The sequence below is a fragment of the Phascolarctos cinereus genome, unplaced genomic scaffold, assembly GCF_003287225.1.
Source record: "Phascolarctos cinereus isolate Bilbo 61053 unplaced genomic scaffold, phaCin_HiC Scaffold_4;HRSCAF=312, whole genome shotgun sequence".
Classification (NCBI taxonomy): Eukaryota; Metazoa; Chordata; class Mammalia; order Diprotodontia; family Phascolarctidae; genus Phascolarctos; species Phascolarctos cinereus.
In genome coordinates, this window is record NW_027555847.1 from 377,236,314 (window position 1) to 377,257,193 (window position 20,880).

The 20,880-nt window shown below is 40.6% G+C and overlaps 1 protein-coding gene across 1 annotated transcript in view; it reads left to right on the forward strand.

Moving 5' to 3' along the window:
- The first annotated feature begins 4,267 nt into the window (after window positions 1-4,267).
- Window positions 4,268-20,880, forward strand: part of ST8SIA5 (ST8 alpha-N-acetyl-neuraminide alpha-2,8-sialyltransferase 5) — a 148,070-nt gene continuing 131,457 nt past the window's right edge. Inside the window, 2 exon segments of the mRNA XM_020985769.2 lie at window positions 4,268-4,440; window positions 4,442-4,542. Of these exon segments, the coding sequence (XP_020841428.1) occupies window positions 4,411-4,440; window positions 4,442-4,542 (131 nt within the window). The 5' untranslated portion in view covers window positions 4,268-4,410.

A 20,880-nucleotide genomic window follows, 5' to 3' on the forward strand; every position in this document is an offset into this window, starting at 1 on the left:
AACTTTTGCCACTCCAGACCTCTTTTCACCTTTTGGCAGTGTTAATTAGCAGTTGTGTAGCAGTTAAGTGGAAGCTAGTGCAAAGTGCACATGCTTTGTGTTCAGAACCAAGGCTGCAGTGAAGTTGCACGATGCAACATGGACAAATGAAGCCAGAAACTCTTCGGATTTATTACGTGTTTGATTTTGAATTAATTTTTGGTCATTGCACATTCAGAAACCTTTTACTGTCGCCAAAGTTGAGACCCACAGTTTAAGAAGCACATTCTAGCCTACCCTCTACATGAGCAGGTGTCTTTTCTACAACATCGCCAACAAATGGTCAACCATTTGTTCTGCTAGAAGACCTCCAGAGAGAGGAGCTCACTACCTGGTAGCACTTAGAACCCTGATTATATAGTAGGTGCCTAAACATGTAGGATTCTCCCGATGATTACTCATTCCTTTCTCCCTTCTAGGTATTTATGAAACACCATAAACACTAAGCAAGTTGTATATATATGATGTCTTTTTGAAGACTCCAGTGTCATAGTGGACTACCAATAAAACATGCCTTAGGCATCTGAATTCAGTAGAGCATGAAATATTCAGTTAGTCCCCAATTCACAGTGTCTTCTTAAAAGGTCGGACCCTGGTAGGCCATTAGTGTCCTTAAAGGCAATTGGTGTCAAAAGACATAATTCAGTTTGTCTAGAGTGACCTACATCTGGCTTATCAAACAAGAAAATGGTATATTTATTAGAAACAACCAGTGGGATACTGGCTCATATTTATAGATGTTAGAGTTGAAAAATGAGCCTTCTATTAGGCTTGGCCTTGGTCGAGCCCATTTGTGCTGTTGGCACAGTTGAATGAAATCCCTCTCTCAGGCAGCCAGTCATAAGTCTAGTCGAAGCCTAGTTATCCGAACCAAACCAGGGGGCCATTCCTTATCTCCTGGCAAGAAACTTTTTTAACCTGAAAAATACCTAAGAAGAAAGTCCTTTAAGTACTGAATTTATAACCCTAAGACTTTGACAGAAACTTCCTCAGTCTTCTACTATAGGGTCCTTGAATATGTATATTAAATGCCATTACACTTACTTTAAAAAACTGGAAGTTTATGGTGGGATGTTGGAATATATAAATGTACTTCATCAACGTCTCCACCCCAAGCAAAATGTTGTTCTCTCTATTATACATTGTGGGCACCGTCCCCATCATTAATCAGTGAAGTTTGACAGATCATGTTTATGATGAAGTTAACTGTTTTCAACCTAAAGGTTTATTTAATTATCTTCATTAGTGGGCAAAATAAAATTTTTTGAATATGGCAAATGCTAAAATGTCAATGTGTTCACCCTTTTACTCTTGAGGTAAATCACAGACCATCAAACCTTAGAACAGAAAGGGACCTCAGAAATTATCAGGCCAACCTGTATTGGATCAGACTCCTCCTACAACATCCCCAGTAAGTAGTAATTTAGCCTCTACTTGAAGTGACCTCCAGTGATAAAGAATTTCCATCCTCCTAAGACAGCCCATTTTACTTTTGGACAACTCTAATTATTAGGAAAATTCTCCTTACTTTTCAGCTGAAATCTGTCCCTCTTTAATTTTTGTCCATTACTCAGAGTGCTGTCCAAACAAAACAAGACTTAACCCTATGCCAATGATAGCCCTTAAGTAGTTTTAAATACTAATCATGTCCCCACTAAGTCTCCTTTTCTTTGGGTAAATAATAGCTTCAGTTCTCTGGACAGCTTCTTATATTGCAAGCGTTCAATTTCTTTCACCACACTGATCTCCTTTTCTCTGGACCTAGTCCAGCTTATCAATATCCTTCCTGTAGTAAGTCTCAGAATTGAAGACAGTACTCCAGAATGTGGCAGTATAGTGAGACTGTCACCTCTTTCATTCTAGACACTATGCTTCCATAAATACAATCCAAAGTAGCATTAGCTTTTTGAGGTACCATAACATCCTGATGGTTAATATTGAGTTTTCAGCTCACTAAAATCCCCAGGTCTTCTTCAACGATTATTTTCTCAAAAACACTTGGCTGTGTTGAGCATTGAGGAGAATAAAGAATAGATAAAGAAATTATTAGGAATATCAGCAGAGGTGTAATCTAATGTTTTGCTTATTTTTTGCAGGACAATAACCTGTAAGTCTTATAGGTAAAAATTCAAATCATGGCTAATGTTGACCTCAATCTTTTTTATTGGTAAAGTAAAACCTTTTTTGAAATTGCACAGCAATTCTGTGCTTAATGTTAATTACATAGTGTTTAAATTATTTTTCCTTATTTAAAAAAAGTCCAGTCATGGATTACTATTATATAAATTACCTGGATAATATTGACATTAGCTCAGCTTCAGATTTGTTGGCTTCAAGGTCAGTCTCAAATAAAAAAGTCTGAGTTTGTTAATGTTTTTCAAATAATGTGGTTTTACTACTTTTCAGTACATATGGTATACTGAACTAGTCTGTTAATCACAATAGTCTGTTAGAAATGGTTTATTGAATGGAGAAGAATCAGTTGCAATTAATTAGCATATGTTATTGAAAGAGACACTACCAAAGAATTTGAAAATAGTTTAGTGTTTACACTATTTTATTTGCTTGGCAAAACATTTCTTCATAGATAGTGAATGTGTAAATTCTGCCTCGTCTGAATTGTCTTGAAGACTTGTTTACCGAGGAGTCCAGATTATAAAGCTTCATGCCAGATTTCTGGCCCTTCACATTCAGAGACTCCTGAATGGCTGAAAAAAGGAGTTGGGGTTGGTTTAAACTCCTTTGCCTTGAAGATTTTTTTCTCACCACTACTGTGAGTTTGAGATTACTTTTGAGTTGAACAGATGAGTTAATTCTAAAGCTGCAGTGAGTATCTCACAGGCACTCGAGAAATATCTTCAGAGAAATCAAGCACGAACACAGCTGGCACGTGACTCGAGAGAATGGAGCGGTTTCGGAGTCAGGGCTTCAAAGAAGCACCAGTGCCCAGGACGCTGATGAAAACATCAGGAGCCAGTTCAAAAAACTTAGAATGTAACAAAAATAAATGTAATTTAATTTAAAAATATATCGGGGAGAAGGACGTCTTTCAGAGGTGGTTCATTCGTGCTGCGTTTCTATGCTGTTTTTTTTTCTCCTCTCACTCCTAAGGGTTCTTAGAGGGTTAAAAAAAATCTTTCAAATTAGCTTGTCATAGCTTTTCAGAGATGGTGGTGAGGAGATGAAAGAGTCCATAGTAGTTTGGGTAGGTAAGACAAGGTCCCACTTTTTTGAACTACAAACTGGACTTCAGTTAGAAGCTAAGAGCTGGAGTTTGGGGCCCTTGGAGAGGCGGGGAAACTCGTGAATTTCTTTCTTTTGAAATAGTTTGGAAAGCTAGTAGGGGAGGTCTGCCCACCAGCCTGTGGCTGGGGGAGCCCGTCCAGTGCCTGCAGGAGCCAAGTGCTCTCTCTGTCCTTGAAGAGCAGCCCAGTTGACCTTGCTCCTCCTTACTCCTAAGAAATCACCAGGAAAGGCGAGAAAACAGAGCGTGGTGACTAAACACCCTTCCTGCCGCATGCAAATGCAGCCAGGCTGGGAGCTGGTCTCCACTCCTCCCCTCCTCTCAATCGAGCTTTTCATTCCCAGATTCAACCGGCATTTTCTGCTCTTTCCTCCCTCCCCCACTTACAAACAGCTTTTCATGAACCAGATTGCCACTGTTTTCCCCCTCCTTTTCCCTTCCCCCATCCCCTCCTCCCCTTTCTCGTCCCCTCTTTTCCCTGCAGGACTGAATCAAAATCTTCCTGATCACTACCTACTTGTTCGATCATAGCACATCCCGGTCACGTCTCCCGGCGAGCCCTGACTGCCAGCATCACTGAGCAGAAGCAGAGGAGGGCAGAGGACATTAGGGAGCCGGGGAAGGGGGTGGGATCCCCAGGCCTTCTCATTGGCTGCTCCCTCCAACCCCCACTTGATGTGCTGTCTCTCAGATCTGGGCATCTGGAATCTCGCTATGGAATGGAAATAGGGAGCTTGTCCGGCAAGAGGGGGCACAGAGGGAGGTGGGAGGAAGGCTGAGGGTCTGCGCGACGCCGGCAAATCCAGGACGGCGTTGCACCGCGGGCTCCCCGGAGCCGGGCACGAATGGTTTTGGATGACACCCACGATCAAGGTGCTTAGAAAGTTTACCCCACCGAGAGTGCCGTGCTACGTCTGACAGCCCCAGGGAGCCGAGAGGAGGAGGAAGAGGAGGAGGAGGAGGAGGGGGGGGCGGAGGCTGCACGATGGGGCATCGGGTGCTAGGCTGCCTCGGCCAGGGGCTGGAGGTACGAGCACTTGCCCCTTGACTGTGAGAGCTGGGCCCCCGGGCTCGCGGCGCTGAGCCCTCGCCTAACTCAGTCGCCTGCCCCATCTCCCCGGGTCAGGATGGGCTACGCCGACCCCTCGGCCAACCGGGGATTTGCTCGGGAATCGAACTTTGTTCTTCATCTTCATCTGCGCCTTTGCCGTGGTGACCTTGCTGCAACAAATCCTATATGGCCGAAACTACATCAGGAGGTCAGAAAGTCGAATGCGGGGCTGAGGCTGGGGCTGGGGGACGGGCCCGAGGAGTCAGCGGGAGTTCACCCTACCGTAGCTGCTCCGGGGACTGGGCTTCACTTCTCTGGCTTTTTAAAAATGATGTGTACCTCTCCTCTCCTCACCTTTTTGACAGGGGGTACGGAGCAGTATTAAGTTTCCGTGGCAGCCCAGATAAATGCTGCTATCTGAGAAGTCAGGGATCTCGGATGAGTGAGGACCCCTTTAAAGGGCGTTCGGTCTCCCGTGATAGGGGAGAACAATTCATAGCCTGCCTTGCGTCTCCCTAGAGGGAGAACCTTGAATGCCCATACCAATTTTAGCTCATTAGAACTCCATTTGAATGTTGAGAGTCAGTGGCAAGAGTCGAAATTGAGAACTCTGGCCTCGGTTTCAGGGACCTTCACTCCCTGTCTGACCCTAGAGTTACTTCTGGAGGCTCCCTTGGGAGAGGTGTTGGTCAAATTCCCTGGGGGGCTTCTTGTTCAGTGAACTTGAGCAATGTACAACTTGGGGCGCTTGGGAAAATGAGGTTTTCGTAGTGGAGTAGTGTGGAGGATGGGGAGGAGGGAATACAAGAGTGATGCTGAATTTATATTTTATCTGTCACTCGACAGGTAAACAAACCACAGTTTAATCTGTTCTGAGACAGCGGAAAGAGCACTCTGGGTCAGAGGACCTAGGTTCAAATCCTACCTTTGATTCTTGTGATACCGACAAGTCATTTAACCTGTCTGGGCCTCAGTTTCCTCATCTGTAAAATGAAGGGCTTGTATTAGATGGATGCTAAGGTCCTTTCTAGCCCTAGATCTACGATCCTACCTTTAGATTGGTTTTTGTCGTGAGCCAGGAAGAATGCAATGAGAACTGTTAGCCCTTGTTTCTCACAACAAATACTTTTCACATGAACAGAAATATCCCCAGAAAGTAGGACCTGGAAAATCTATGGAAAAATGATCACTTATACATTAAACATTCTTCTTTCTGCCTCTGCCTCTCCAAGCGTTGGAAACAGCTTCTGTTTATTTCTGCTTGCTTAAAGTACAGAGCCTGCACCAGGGCAGTCCCAAGCTGAAGTTACTATCGGGGACCACATTTGTCTTGGTCTACAACTCAACCATCTTTTCCCGTACTGCTAGACCTGCTTCTTCCCTCACTTCACCCCACAGGCTTACTCCCCTAGTTTGAGTTTTTCCAGCATTTTCCTCTGTATTTAAATATCCCCTTCTCACTTTTCTGAGGAGAGAGCTGTCCTTCCCTCCCACTTGACCATTCATCTTGCCCTCTTCTCCACCCCCAAGAAGCCTGCACTGGTTGATGTGGAGAGAGGAGGGCATTTAAAGTGCTCCAAACTGACCAGCAATCATTTTAAAATAGCTCTCTCAGCAATGGGGAATCACAGGTACCAGATGAGAGAATTTAGACCTGGAAGGAACTTTGAAGATCAAGCCCAACCTCCACAGTTGAGGAAACTGAGACCCAGAAAAATAAACTTATGTGTTATAGATAGTAAGTAGAAGGGCTAGAACTCAAACCTAGGTCAGATGTGCCGGCCCAGTGTACTTAGATCTGTAGTTAGCCCTCAGGAGGTGACATGACCTTCAAGGGCATTTTCTTCCCCTGAGAGTCAGCAGCTGATCAGACCTGCATTAGACTAGTGGTTTGGAAGGGCTATTCAGCCTAGAGCCTGGGAAGGTGTTGGAAACCTTAGTACAGCTCTTGTATTACTGCTCTCACCTCTGGCTGAGTCCTTACTCTCTCTTCCCCACAAGGACAGCCTGGTTCTAAATAGTTCGTATCAATTTTCCGGATTTTCCTCTCATTAGCCATAGGTTTTGATTGTATTCCTCCCTGTCCTTTCCTCCCCCCACCTCCACCCCCACGGTGGTGCTTGCCTCCCTGTGGTCAGTCTTCTGGGACAGGACATCTTATCAGGAAGGCTGAAGGGCTCAAGCCTGCCACATGGCTATTTGCTAGTCATGTTGTTCTCTTGGAGCTAGAGGATGGGGTTGAGGGGGGGTCTGGGGAGAGGTGAGGAGGGGAAAGTAGGCAGCATTCCCAGCAAGCTTCTGTGATGTGATATTAGAGCAGTGTAGGGGACATAGGGCTCTATACAGAAGCAAACCAAACTCATTATTACTTACTGTTGCTGGTTTCATTGGGTCAGGATGACCTCATCTTAAAGAGCTAGCTCCCCCTAGCAGGGTGTATGTACCCCGATGCCTGCCCGACTCCTTAAATCATTCTTGTTCCTATCTCTGGATCTTCCTACAGTACCCTGGGACAATTGAAGCAGTCATGTACTGAGAATGTATTATATGCCCAGTTCTGGGGTTTGGGGAGATATCTACATCTATCAGACCTGCCTGGTAGACAAGTCATACACACATGAAACAATTAAAAAATAATTAAGTGCTATGTGGTGTAGTGTATCATCTATTAAATGCCTACCATAGACAGAGCACTAGTTAGATGAGATACAAAGTCCTCAGGAACTCATGGGGGACTTAGTCCAGTGAGGAGATAAGACCCTAATACACATGCAATTGTATATATATAATATTATGAGATAAATGCATTTTAGAGTTAGAAGTCCAAATTCAAGAGGCGAGGTTACCAGGCTAAGCTTCCTAAGAAGTGCTGACTATATGAGGGAACTCAGAGAAAGAAGTCACTGGGCAGAATCTTTGGGATGGGAATACTCATGGAGGAGTTTAGACTTGACCTGGGTCTTGAAGGATGAGTAATAGTTGAGTAGTCAAATAAGACGAAGAAGATTGTTCTAAGTTCTCAGCTATGGGAAATCGCAGGTACCTTGGAAGAGAAAATGATGGGCAGGAAATGAGGTTGGATAGCCTGCACAGAGGCAGAGGCAGAAATAAATATGAGATATGTGGGCCAGTGAAGTGAGGAGGCCTGCATGTCGGAGGCCAGGTCTGTGTGCTGGAGTGCAGGGGAAGAATAATGCTGGAAATATTGGGTAGGTTTAGATTGTGGAGGGTCTTAAAAGCTAGGGAGAGGAGTTTGGGCATGATGTAGTTGTCAATCGGGAGCCATTTTGGTTTCTCGAGTGGAAGAATGACATGAGGAAATCACTGTTTTAGAAGGATGAGTCTAGGGGTGTGTGTGTGTGTGTGCATGTGTGTGTGTGTGTGTGTGTGTGTGTGTGCACGTGTGTGTGTGTGCGTGTGTGTGTGTGTGTGCGTGTGTGTGTGTGTGTGTGTGCGCACGTGCGCTCGCATGCGTGTGTGTAAAATGGATTAGAAGACGGATTAGCCCCTGGGAAGGAGTATAGCAATAATCCCATCCAGGATTCTCAGATCCTTAGTTCTTAGTCTACCTCAGTCCACTTTGGAAATCCCAAGAGCTTGTGTCTTTCCCTGTCTAATGCATTCTCCATGTAACTGCCAAAGTTAGATATGTTCCTTAGGTATGAGTCTGACCACGTCACTCTTCTGCTCAAAAAGGTCCAGTGGTTCCCTACTGCCTCTCAGACAAAACATAGACTACTCCATTTGTCCAGACTTACTATATACAATAGGCCCCTTCATGAACTCTAGCGCCCAGTCAAACTGGTCCACTTGCTTGGAATTTTATATTCCATTTCTTGTCTTCAAGTCTCTGCCCAGGCAGTGAGTCCTTCACCTCTGCCTCTCAGAATCCCTAGTTTCTTTTAAAGTTCAGTTTAAGTGCCACTTCCTACGGGAAGCATTTTCTGATCTCAGCAGCTGGTGACAGTTCTCCACCCTCCCTTTGCCCCGTTACACTGTAGTTACTTTATATAGATATTCTGTTTTAAATCATGCTGTTTCATTTTTGGTTTTGGATCCCCAGTGCTTAGAAGAATATCTGGCACACAGTAGGTACTTAATACCTGCTTATTGTCAGAATGAGCTTCTTTAATCTTCAGCTTGTTTGGTGTCATTCTATTAAACGCTCTCATTGTTTTAAAGTTCCAAGCTCTCAGGGCCATTTCTTTCAAGTCACAAGTTACTTGCACTTGCTCAATGACAAAGTTAGACCTGTGGAGGGAGGCGGATATTAAGCCCAATTCTTCATGCTTCTAAACTGCTGCCATTGTTGTAAATTAGGGAACACCATGAGCTTTCAGGAATAGTGCTCTAAAAGCATCCTGACCATTAATGGCTCTCAAACATACTCCACTGGTTAAAAGGGAAATGACCAAGAGGGTGTGAACAGTTAGCCCCACCTCTGAAGAAACAGATTAGGGCATGCTCTGTCTATGGATAAATAGGAACTTCTTCCTCCTCTTCCTCCTCATCACTCACCTATCTATAGATTGCACTTTACTGATTACAAAGTATCTTTACACACATTCTCCTACCTGCTCCTCAGGAAAGAGGTAATATCGATATTATTATCCCCATTTTAGACGTGGGAAAACTGAAGCTAGTGAAGTAATTTGCCCACACTCTCACAGTTAGTAAGTGACAGAGGTTTTCTGACACCAAATCTTGACCCTTTCTACTACATTGCAACTGCATCTTGGCTAGAATGCTAGACATGGAGTCAGAAAGGCTGAGTTCCAATCTAGCTTCAGACACCAGCTGGGAGACCCTAGGCAGGCCACTTAACCTCTGCAGTTTCCTCATCTGAAAAAAGGGGATAATAAAAGTACCTACATTCCAAGGTTTGTTGTGAAGACCAAATGGAATGATAATTGCAAACTACAATTACATTATAAATGCAAAGTACACAGTAAGCACTACATAAATGTTGGTTTTATTATTATTATTATTATTATTAATAAAAGCATTATCTTGATATAGAAAGGCCCCTAATAATATTTATGGTACTTAATTACTCGATTACTGAGAGACATCCTCATCAAGCAAATTTGGGAAGGTCGTCCCTGGGATCCCCAGCCTCTTCTCTTTCTGCCCTCTTTCACCCTCTCCCCTTTTTAGGCGCTCTCACCTTTCCCAGTTCAGAATCCTTATGCTTGTCCCATGTCCTTTCAGCCAGTGGAAAAGTAATCTGATAAAGTCATTTATACTGAGGTGTGAGTGACTTCTTGTATTGCTCTTCCCATCATCTTTAAAAGATGTGCCTGGAAAAGACAATCAGTGCCCAAGCTAAGGGAGTGAACTTTTTCATGGAGAAATGCCAGCTACTCACCCCAGCTGGGTTCTACTAGCTCTGCCTGACGAATTTTTCTCATTTCTTCCCACCCTTCTTTATGTTTTTGCAGCATCTGACACTATTGACTACTCCTTTCCCCAGGATAAGCTCTCCTCCATTTGCTTCCATGACACTAATTTTTGCATTAACGATACCTTCTCTGCTATTTTCTTTGTTGATTCTTCATCCTCTCCCAACCCCGCATATGTGATTATCTTCCAGGGGTCTATCCTCTCCATACTTGTTTGGTGGGTTCATCCAGTTCTGTGTGTTCAATAATCATGGTTATATAGTTGACTCTCAAATTTATATACCCACACCCCTAAACTCCACTTTCCTATCTGCAAGTGCTAGCTGGCCATCTCCATCTGGATGTCCGTTGATCCAGCAAACTTATCACATCCAAAGCTCAACTTCTAATTAGTGGCATAGGGGATAGAGTACTGGACTTGGAGTCAGAAAGATCTGAACTCAATCCTGCCTCTGACATTTAGTATGTGTGACCTTAGGCAAGTCACTTACCAGCTCTGAGCCTCAGTTTCCTCACCTCTAAAATGAGGGGTTTACATTGATAGCCTCCAAGGTACCTTGTTGCTCTAAATCTGTGCTCTGATGATTCTCACTCTAAACCTGTTCTTCCTCCCAAAATCTCTGTTTTGGTTGTTGACAGCAATATCCCCCAATCATCCAGATTCTTGCCTTCAGAGTCGTCTTTGACTCTTCCCTCTTCTGGGATGTCCCCTCCCCTCTCTATTCATACCATCCCATTTTTTTTCCTTGAAAAGTCTATATTTTCTGCCTTTCTCCATTTTTTTCTCTTCTCACTTCCCAGTTTTTTTTTAGGAGTTACTTCCTATCTTGCATCTTTCGTTTTATTAACTTATTTTGATTTATCGACAATCACTTCCATATACTTTTGAGTTTAAAATTTTTCTCTCCCTTCCTCCCTACCACCCTCCCCAAGACGGCACACAATCTGATATATACTATACATTTACATTCCTATTAAACATATTTTCCCATTAGTGAAGTTGTAAGTACAGATTCTCACTAGTGTTTTGCTTTTGACCACCGCCTCCCTCAGTCCCTCCCTCCCTTTCCCTTTTCTTCCCCTTCAGCCTTACTGCTTCTTCCCTCCCTTCTATTCCCCCCTCCCTTTTCTTTCCCCTCCCAGTTTTTTGTAGTCTGGATTTTGACCTCATCACTCAACTGAAATTGTCTCAGATAACTATTAGCTGTGTGACCCTGACAACAATTAAGACTAAATTTCAGAGTGAGTATTCATCTTCGTGGGGCAGCTAGGGGAGCAGTAGATAGAGTGCAGGACCTGGAGTCAGGAGGACCTGATTTCAAATATGGCCTCAGACATCAGCTATGTGAACCTGGGCAAGTCACTTAATCCTGTTTGCCTCGGTTTCCTCATCTATAAAATAAACTGGAGAAGGAAATGGCAAACCACTCCTATAGCTTTGTCAAGAAAACCCCAAATGGGGTCACCAAGAGTCAGATATGACTGAACAACAACTCATCTGCATTGGACAGACTTAGTCCAAAATAGAATGTATATGTTGCTCCCCTCCCTTAGAATGTAACCTGAGAGAGTCTAAGCCCAGTGTCATACAGCTAGTAAAGTGTGAAATGGTTTTGTGGATTCCACAGGATTCCATACCTACGAAAGATGGTTGGAAGAGAACTTCTGGGCACCAAAACCTCTAGTTGTCAGTGATGATAACCTGATCATCAAGGTCTTCTTGACCCCAGGTCAAGTGCTCTATCTACTACCAACCCATTTTTATTGATTGCCTATTTTTTGCCTTAACCTGGGGTAAAAAGATCAGAAGAGACATAGACCCTGTCCTCAAGGATCTTTAGGGAGGTTTGTTATAGATGAGACAAATATGTGCAACAACTAGTCAACAATACAAAATTGAATTATACAGATTATGGTTTCTTAAGTTAGTACTTTCAGCGTTTACAAGGACTTGCCTTACAACAACCCTGTGGGGTAGATGGTATAAGTGATGCTATATTATTTTACAGATGAAGTACTGAGGCTCAAAGAGGTTAATAATGTTACTGGTTCAAACTGAAGTCTCTCTCTAAGACCAGTGCTCATTCCACTGCACCCGCCATTCTGTTGACTTGCCTCTTAGGTTAAGAGAGAGGGTGAATGGTACAGATTAGAGTAGTTAGGGAAAGTTTCCTGGAAAAAGTAGGCCTTGAAAGGTGAGTAGGATTTGGATAGATAGAAGAGGGGAAGAAGAGCATGATAAGTTGGTGGAATGGTGTAAGCAGAAGTGGGGCTGTGGGAATGAATACAGCATATTTGGAGGACTGTGAGGAAACTGGCTGAGGAGAGATGGCAAATTTTAGGAAATAGTTGGATTGCTAGGCAGATGGGAGGAGAAAACATTCCAGGAAGGAATGTAGTATAAACCAAGGCATATCGGTGGGAATGGCATGTTGAGGAGACAATAAGGCTGGCCCGAGAGGAGCAGAGTGTGTTGGGAAGAATGGGAGATGAAGATGAGTAGATTGGGTAGGGACAGAGTATAAAAGGCCTTTAAAATCCTGCAGAGGGGTTTCGACTTTGTATGGTGAGCAATGGGAAGCCCCTGGAATTTCTCAAGCAGAGAATGACCTGGTAGAAGTGAGGCTTTGAAAAGAATGGAATGTGCTGGCTAGATTAGAGGATAGAATCTAAAGGTGAAAAGGCTGGTCACAAAGCTGCCCTCAGGAATGAGGGAAAGAAGGCCTGGAGGTGCTATTTTTAAACTTAATTTCTGTGTGGTGTATTGGAGAGAACAGTGGCTTAGAAATCAGCAGCCCTGGATTCCAGTCCTATAGCTACCATTTAACTTGCCGTGGGACCATGAAAATGTCATTTTACCTCTGGAGCCTCAGTTTTCTCATCTCTTTTGAGATAATTTGACTAGACCAGAAGTATCGAATGTGGGTCTCAACACAGCATTCCCAAGTGTAGCCTGAGCCAGATTAAAATGTGGTTGGGAAATATTTAACAAAATAAATAAAAATACACAAAATATAGTTAGCATCACATTTTAAGTTAAGTCAATATGTGGCCTGCAGGAATCCTTATGTATGGATTATTAGCTCCCTTTTAGATTTAGTTTTGATACTATTGGACCAGACTATCTCTGAGGTCTCTTAAAGCTGTAAAGTCAAATGCTCTATTCTTACAATACAACTGGTGCATTCAAAATTTCTTGAGACCAGTGTTTAACTACCTCTCTCTGAGAGGGATTGCAAATGTCCCAAGAAGCTAAAATAAAGAAATAACCACATGGTGAATAAGAACTTATGGCTCCCTAGTTCAGTGGGTACCTTTGGAATTGGTATGTATGCAAAGGTACCATAGGGGCATGAAACCCTCTACATCCCCTTACCTGGATCAGGGGCCTTGGGTCACCCAACTGTTCCATTTGAGCTGAACGTCTGAGGAAGAGGTAGGATAGTAGAAAGGGTACTGGCCTTGGAGTCAGAAGTCTTGGGTTTGAATGCGTCCTCTGATCCTCTCTGAGCCTCAGTTCCTTCATTTGTAAAATGGGGGTGCTAATACCTATGTGGAAGATTGCTGTGAAGTTAGTCCTTTATAGACTTTGAGGAGCTTTCCTCACTATAGTCCTATAGTGTAGAATGATAGTGTATTATTATTTGCATTTTTTAAATTATAGATGAGCAACCTAAAGCATAAAGATATCAAGTGATCTTACCCCAGGTCACACCTAAGTCAGCCACTGAATTGAGCATACTCCCTTCCCACACCGCCTCTGGTGTCAACATTATCAGATAGCCCAGATCCTCTACAAGGTCCTCAACTTTATTGTTTTTTAAATATAAATTTATTTATTTCTTAGTTTTTAACATTCACTTTTGTAAGATTTTGAGTTCTAAATGAGATCTTCAACTTTCACTTTGGATCAGCATAGACTAGTGATTCTCAAACTGTTTGGTCTCGGGATTCCTTTATACTCTTTTTTTTTTTTTGGTGAGGCAAACAGGGTTAAGTGACTTGCCCAGGGTCACACAGCTAGTAAGTGTCAATTGTCTGAGACTGGATTTGAACTCAGGTCTTCTTGACTCCAAGGCTGGAGCTTTATCTACTGTACCATCTAGCTGCCCCTGACCCCTTTATACTCTTAAGAATTATTGAGGACTACATCCCACCAAGAGCTTTTGTTTATGTAGGTTATCTCTGTCAATATTTAATGGATTAGAAAGGAAAAAATCATAGCATTATTAAAAAAATAATTTTGACTTCATGGATCCCCTGAAAGGGTCTTGGAGAACTCAGGAGTCCCTAGACCACACTTTGAGAACTTCTGAAAGAGACAAATGGGCTCTCTGGGCCCTTTTTATTGCTATATATTATTACTATCATCACTTTTCTTCCCTTTTCTCTCCCCCTCCCCCAACCAGATGTACACCTCCAGAAGCAAAACCGCATTGGTTTACTAGTACTCAAATGAAAATAACAGAAAATGGAAAAATGAAGAAAAAAGACTTATACCATTGTCTTGGACTTCTGGCACTGTTACACTGAATGAATGATTCGGAAGGGACCTCAAAGGCCTCTTTGTCCAGCCCACATCTGACTAATGAGCCCTTTATAATGTCCTCAACAAGTTGTCCATCCATTCTCTTCCTGAAGACCTCTAGTGAAGGAAAACCTACAACTTTCCTGGGCAACATATTCTACTTGTGTCCAGTTCTGATTGTTAGACCTAACACTACCTCTCTGACTTCCTTTAAAAAAAATGAATTGTTAATCATATATTTTATTTTACACTGTTGAAATTTTCCTAGTGTTCTTTTCCCTCCTTGCCAGAGAGTCATGTTTATATAGTAGACTTTTTTTCTGAAGAAGGAAAAAGAGGAATAAGAGGGGAAAAAACCCAAGGAAAACAGATCATTACATAGACAGAGAATTTGAAAATATATCCAAAGTTCTATACCCATGGACCCATCCACCTCCATAAAGCACTGAAGTGAGGTGTCTTCTCATATCTCTCTTTTGGGGTCATGGGTATTGATTATAATGCTACAATATTCACTTTTGATTGTTTTGTATTCTTTCTATTCACGTTTTTGTAGTCATTGTGTATATTGTTTTCATGATTCTGCTTATTTCACTCTATATCAGTTCATATAAATCTGTTCTCTGTATTCATCATGTTTGTACTTTCTTTTTAAAATTTTTTTAATTTATTTTATTCTGAACTTAAGAAATAAAACAAGCATTTCCATAATAAAGTGAGATAGAAAAACTGAGAATTGCACCTGAAATTGCACATCTATTATGTACAACTTGCTATTCCTTTCAAATATACAACAAAGTTATCATGTGAATTTCTTTTTTTCCTCTCCCCCACCCCTGGACTTGAGGTGGTTACTATTAAAGACAAATCTGTGTGTGTATATATACATAACACATACATATATATATATACACACACACACATACACATAACTATGTATACACACGTGTGCATGTATACATGTACATACATATTATGTATGTATATATGTAAGAATATATATATTCTTTCCCTGGATTCAAGTAGCATCTTCCTTCGTAGGATCTTTGTGATTAATAATGTATTTATAATTTATAATAGAAAGACTTGGTTGCTCAAAGTTGTTTTTAAAAACAATACTGCTCTTATTGTATACAATATTCTCTTGATTCTGCTCATTTCACTCTTCATTATTTCATGATTTCATGGGGATCTCTCCATGCTTTTCTAAAATCATTGAGCTCGGGGCAGCGAGGTGGCACAGTGGATAGAGCGCTGGCCCTGAAGGCAGGAGGACCTGGGTTCAAATCCGACCTCAGACCAAACACTTGACACTTACTAGCTGTGTGACCCTGGGCAAGTCACTTAGCCCCAACTGCCCCCCCCAAAAAAAGAGAAGGGGTAAAATCATTGAGCTCATCCTTTATTATAGCAGAGTAATATTCCATCATGAACATATACCACAATTTGTTTAGCCATTTCCCAATTGATGGGCACCCCTGTAAATTCCAGTTCTTTGCCACCACAAATAGAGCTGCTATAAATATTTTAGAACATGTAGATTATTTTCCATATTCCCTAATCATCTTGGGAAACAAAACTAATAGTGGTATTGCAAAGGAATAGTGATTTCAAAGGGTATGTAGGCAGTTTAATAACTCTTTGGGCATAATTCCAGATCTCTCTCCAAAATCGTTAGATCAGCTCTCAGAAACACCAACAATGAATTAAGGTCCTAATTTTTCCACATCTCCTCCAACATTTGTCATTTTTCCCTTCTGCTGTTTTAGCCAATCTGATAGGTGTAAAATGATATCTCATGATTGTTTCAATTTGCATTTTTCTAATCAATAGATTTAGAACATTTTTTCAAAAGGCTATAAATTGTTTTGATTTCTTCATTAGAAAACTGGTTGTTAATATTCTTTGACCATTTGTCAATTGAGGAATGACTCAACTTATTATTTTTTTTTTTGCGAGGCAATCAGGTTAAGTGACCTGCCTAGGGTCACACATCTAGTAAGTGTTAAGTGTCTGGAGCTGGATTTGAACTCAGGTCCCCCGACTCCAGAGCTGGCTCTCTATCCGTTATGTCACCTAGCTGCCCCTACTCACTTTCTTATGGATTTGACAAAGTTCTTTATATGAGATATGATACCTTTATCTGAGAAACTGTCTAGAAATTCCCCTCCCTTCAGTTTTCAGCTTTCCTTCTAATCTTGGCTACATTTCTTTTGTTTGTACCAACCCTTTTTAATTTAATGTGCTCAAAATTATCTATTTTACATCTCACAACACACTTTCTTGTTTGTTCATAAATTGTTCACCAATCCATAAGTCTGAGAGGTAGCATGTTCCATATTCTTCAAGTTTTCTTGTAATATCTCCCTTTATATTTAGGTCATGTTTCCATTTTGACCTTATCTTGGCAAATGGTATAAGATGTTGGTCTATGCCCAATTTCTGCCAGACTGCTTTCCCAACAATTTTTTTTTACCAAATAATGAATTCTTATCCCCAAAACTTAAGTCTTTACACTTGTCAGGCACTGGGTTGCTATATTTGTTTGCTGCTATAGATTGTATGTCTACTCTGTTCCACTGATCTACCTGTTTCTTAGCCAGTGCCAGATAGCTTTGATAATCGCTGCTTTATAATATAGTTTAAGATCTGGTACTGCTAAACCTCCTTCCTTTACACTTTTTCCTATTAGTTCCTTTTATATTCTTGATCTTTGGTTCTTCCAAATGAATTTTGTTATTTTTTTCTAGCTCTGTAAAATTTTTTTTGATAATTTGATTGAGATGGCATTGAATATATAGATTAATTTGGATAAAATTGTCATTTTTGTTATGTTGGCCTTGCCTACCTATGAACAATTAATATGTCACCATTTATTTAAATCTGATTGTATTTGCTACAAAATGTTTTATGGTTTTGTTCATATAGATCCTGGGTTTGTTTTGGTAGGTGTATTCCCAGGTATTTTATACTGTCTAGAGTTATTTTAAATGGGATATCTCTAGCCATCTCTTCCTGCAGGATCCTGTTGGTGATATATAGGAATGATGATGATTTATGTAGGTTTACTTTATATCCTGATACTTGGCTGAAATTATTAATTATTTCAATTATCTTTTTAGTTGAATCTTTAGGATTTTCCAAGTATATTATCCTATCATTTGCAAAAAGAGATAGTTTTAATATCTCACTCCCTATTCTGATTATTCTACTTCTTTTTCTTCTCTTGTTACTATTGCTAGGATTTCCAATGCAAAACTGAATAATATTGGTGACAGTGGGCATCTTTGTTTAGGAGTTCCTAAAATTGAGTGTTTAATTGGGGATTTTTAATTCGTTCTTTTTCTAGTTTTGTTTAATTGTATCCCCAGTTCATTGGTTTGCTCTTTCTCTTTTTTTAAATTGATGTAAGTGCTTAGAGATATAAATTTTCCTCTGATTACTGCTTTTCTATATACCATGGTTTTGATAAGTTGTTTCATTATTGTCATTATCTTTAATGAAATTACTGATTGTTTCTATTATTTGTTCTCTAGTCTATACATTCTTTAAGATTAGGTTGTTTAGTTTCCAGTTAGTTTTTTTCTATGTTTCCATGGTCCATTATTAAATATAATTTGTATTGCATTGTGGTCTGTAAAGGAAGCATTTGATATTTCTGCTTTTCTGCTTTTGGCTACAAAATTTTTGTGCCTTAATATATGATCAGTCTTTGTAAGGGTACCATGTACCTCTGAGAAAAAAGGTGTATTCCTTTCTAATTCCATTCAGTTATCTCAAGATATCTATCATATCTGGCTTATCTAAAATTCTATTCACTTCCTTAATTTATTTCTTATTATTTTTTGGTTAGATTTGTCTAGTTCTGAGAGAAGAAGATTAAAGTCCTTCACTATTATAGTACTACTATCTATTTCCACCTGTTATTCATTTAACTTTTCTTTTAAAAATTTAGATGTTAGGATATTTGGCTCATATAAGGTTAGTATTGATATTGCTTCATTATTTATGGTACCTTTTATCATATCATAATATCATATCATACATATCATAATGTAGTTTCCCTGTTTGTATCTTTTAATTAAATCTATTTTAGCTTTGACTTTGGTATCATGATTGCTACTGTTGCTATTTTTTGTATTGGCTGGGGCATAGTACATTCTACTCCAACCCTTTATTTTAACTCTTTGTGTATCTCTCATTTTTAAATGTGTTTCTTGTAAGCAGAATATTGTCAGATTCTGATTTTTAATCTATTCTGCTATCCATTTCTGTTTTATGGGTGAATTCATCCCATTCACATTCAAAGTTATAACTGCTATTTTCTTATTTTCCTCACTATTGTCTTTCTCAGCCTCTCTTTTTACCCTATCCCTTGTTTAGTTTACCTCTATCCACTACCTCCCTATTCCACACCCTTTTAAAGAATCTCTCCCTTATCCTCTCCCCTAACCCTCCTTTTCCTTGTTTTACCCATTCCTTTAAGGGTCCCTCCTTTTTCTTCTCCCTCAACCCTCCTAAATCTTTGTCTATACATCCTTCTAATCCTTCCCCCTATTCTGTCCCCTCATTCTCTTATTTCTTTATAAATTTAAAACACTTTTATACTCTTATGGATGTGTATGTTGTTACCTCTTTAACCCAGATCTGATGAGCAGGATTCCAGCAATTCCAGCCCTCCACCCCCACCTGATTCCTCTGTATCAGTTCTTCCTCTTACGCCTCATTTGTACAAGATAATTGCTTTTTAAATCTTTGCCTATGCAATTTTGCTTTTTAAAATCATATCATACTCAACTCATCCCAATTTTTCTTTCTAACTGCCTGATTACTAATGACAGTCTTAAGAATATGGTTTACACTTTCACATATAAAAAATAGTTTGTCCTTATTGAATCCCTTGTAATTGGTCTTTGATGTTTACCCTATATTTCTCCTGAATCTTATATGTCAAATTTTCTATTAAATTCTGGTCTTTTTTGGGGGCAGCTAGGTGGCACAGTGCATAGACACCGGCCCTGAAGTCAGGAGGACCTGAGTTCAAATCTGGCCTCAGATCAAACACTTGACATTTACTAGCTGTGTGACCTCGGGCAAGTCACTTAACCCCAATTGCCTAAAAAAAATAAATTCTGGTCTTTTTATGGTAAAAATCTGAACACCTGTCAAGTCATTGAATGTCCATTTTTCTTTTTGGTTCAGGATTATACTTAACTTTGCTGGGTAAGTTATTTTTGGCTTGCAATCCCGGTTCTTTTGCTCTTCGATATATAGTGTTCCAAGACCTGTGCTCTTTTAGTGTAGCAGCTTCTAGATCTTGTGTAATTTTACTTGTGGCTCCACAGTATTTGAATTTTTTTTTTCTTGTTGCTCATAATATTTTATTCTTAAGCTGGGGGTTTTGAAATTTGACTATGATATTCCTGTAGGTGTTCATCCTGGGATCTCTTTCAGGTGGTGATCAGTGGATTTTTTTCTTGTTCCCTTTCTACTTTCCCTTCTTGTTCTGAAATTTCAGGGCAATATTCTTTAATTATTTCTTGTAATATTAGATCAAGATTCTTTATCATAGCTTTCAGGTTGTCCTATAATTCTTGTTTTCTCTTCTTGATCTGTTCTCTAGATCAGTTATTTTTCTTATGAGAGGTTTCACATTCTTTTCTTTTTTTTCTTTTTTTTCTTTTGCTTTATTATTTCTTGGTACCTTATAATGTCATTCGCTTCCCCTTGCTCATTTCTAGTTTTCAAGGAGTTGTTTTCTTCCTTAAGATTCTGGATCTCTTTTTCCAGTTGGTTGACTTTCTTTTCATACTTTCCTTAGTTTTCTTGGATTGTCCTTTTCCAAATTTTCCTCAATCTCTCTTATTTGATTTTTAAAATTTTTAAAAAGTTCTTCCAAGAACTCTTTTTGGGCATGTGACCATTTGACGTTATCTTTGGGGTAGGAGAGACCTTTTTGCTTCAATGTCCTCCTCTGAAAATGAACCCAGGTCTTCTCTATACTCATAGTAGCTGTCTATGGTTGGGTTCTTTCTCCTTTATTTACTCATTTTTATTTCTTAATTTTTAGTAGCTTGTTATTATAAACACATCTAGTCTGAAGGTGTGGTTGATGGTGCCTCTGGTCTCAGGTCCTTCTTACTGTTATCTTCTGAACTTTGTCCAGGGTCCAACTTAGGCACTCCTTTTCCCCTCTAAGCCACAGCTAGGGCCTCCAGCCACACTATGCTGGAAAAGTTCTTGCTCCCTGAGGAGCTCCAGTGGCTGTAACCTTCAGTTCTCTCTTCTGGCCTGGAACTGGAACCAGGAACTCAACTCTCCTGTAAGTGCCCACAGCCAGCAGCATCCCTGCCCCACTACTTCTGCAGTCAGCAGGTGTGTTAGTTTCTTCTTACCTTCAGTCTGTGACCTCCTCTAGGCAGCACAGGTAGGCCTGGTGCCCCTCAGCTGCAGAGGGTCCTTCAAGCTTCCCCTACTCAGATGTCTGACCCCCCCCCCACTGTCTGTGAGGTGAGCATTCCTGTGGCTGAGTCTGAGGCTACCTCCCAACCCAGCTACCCCCAGGCCTTGTGGTTTGTTGTTTCAGTGGAGATAATCTGGAGGTGTTTGCACTTCA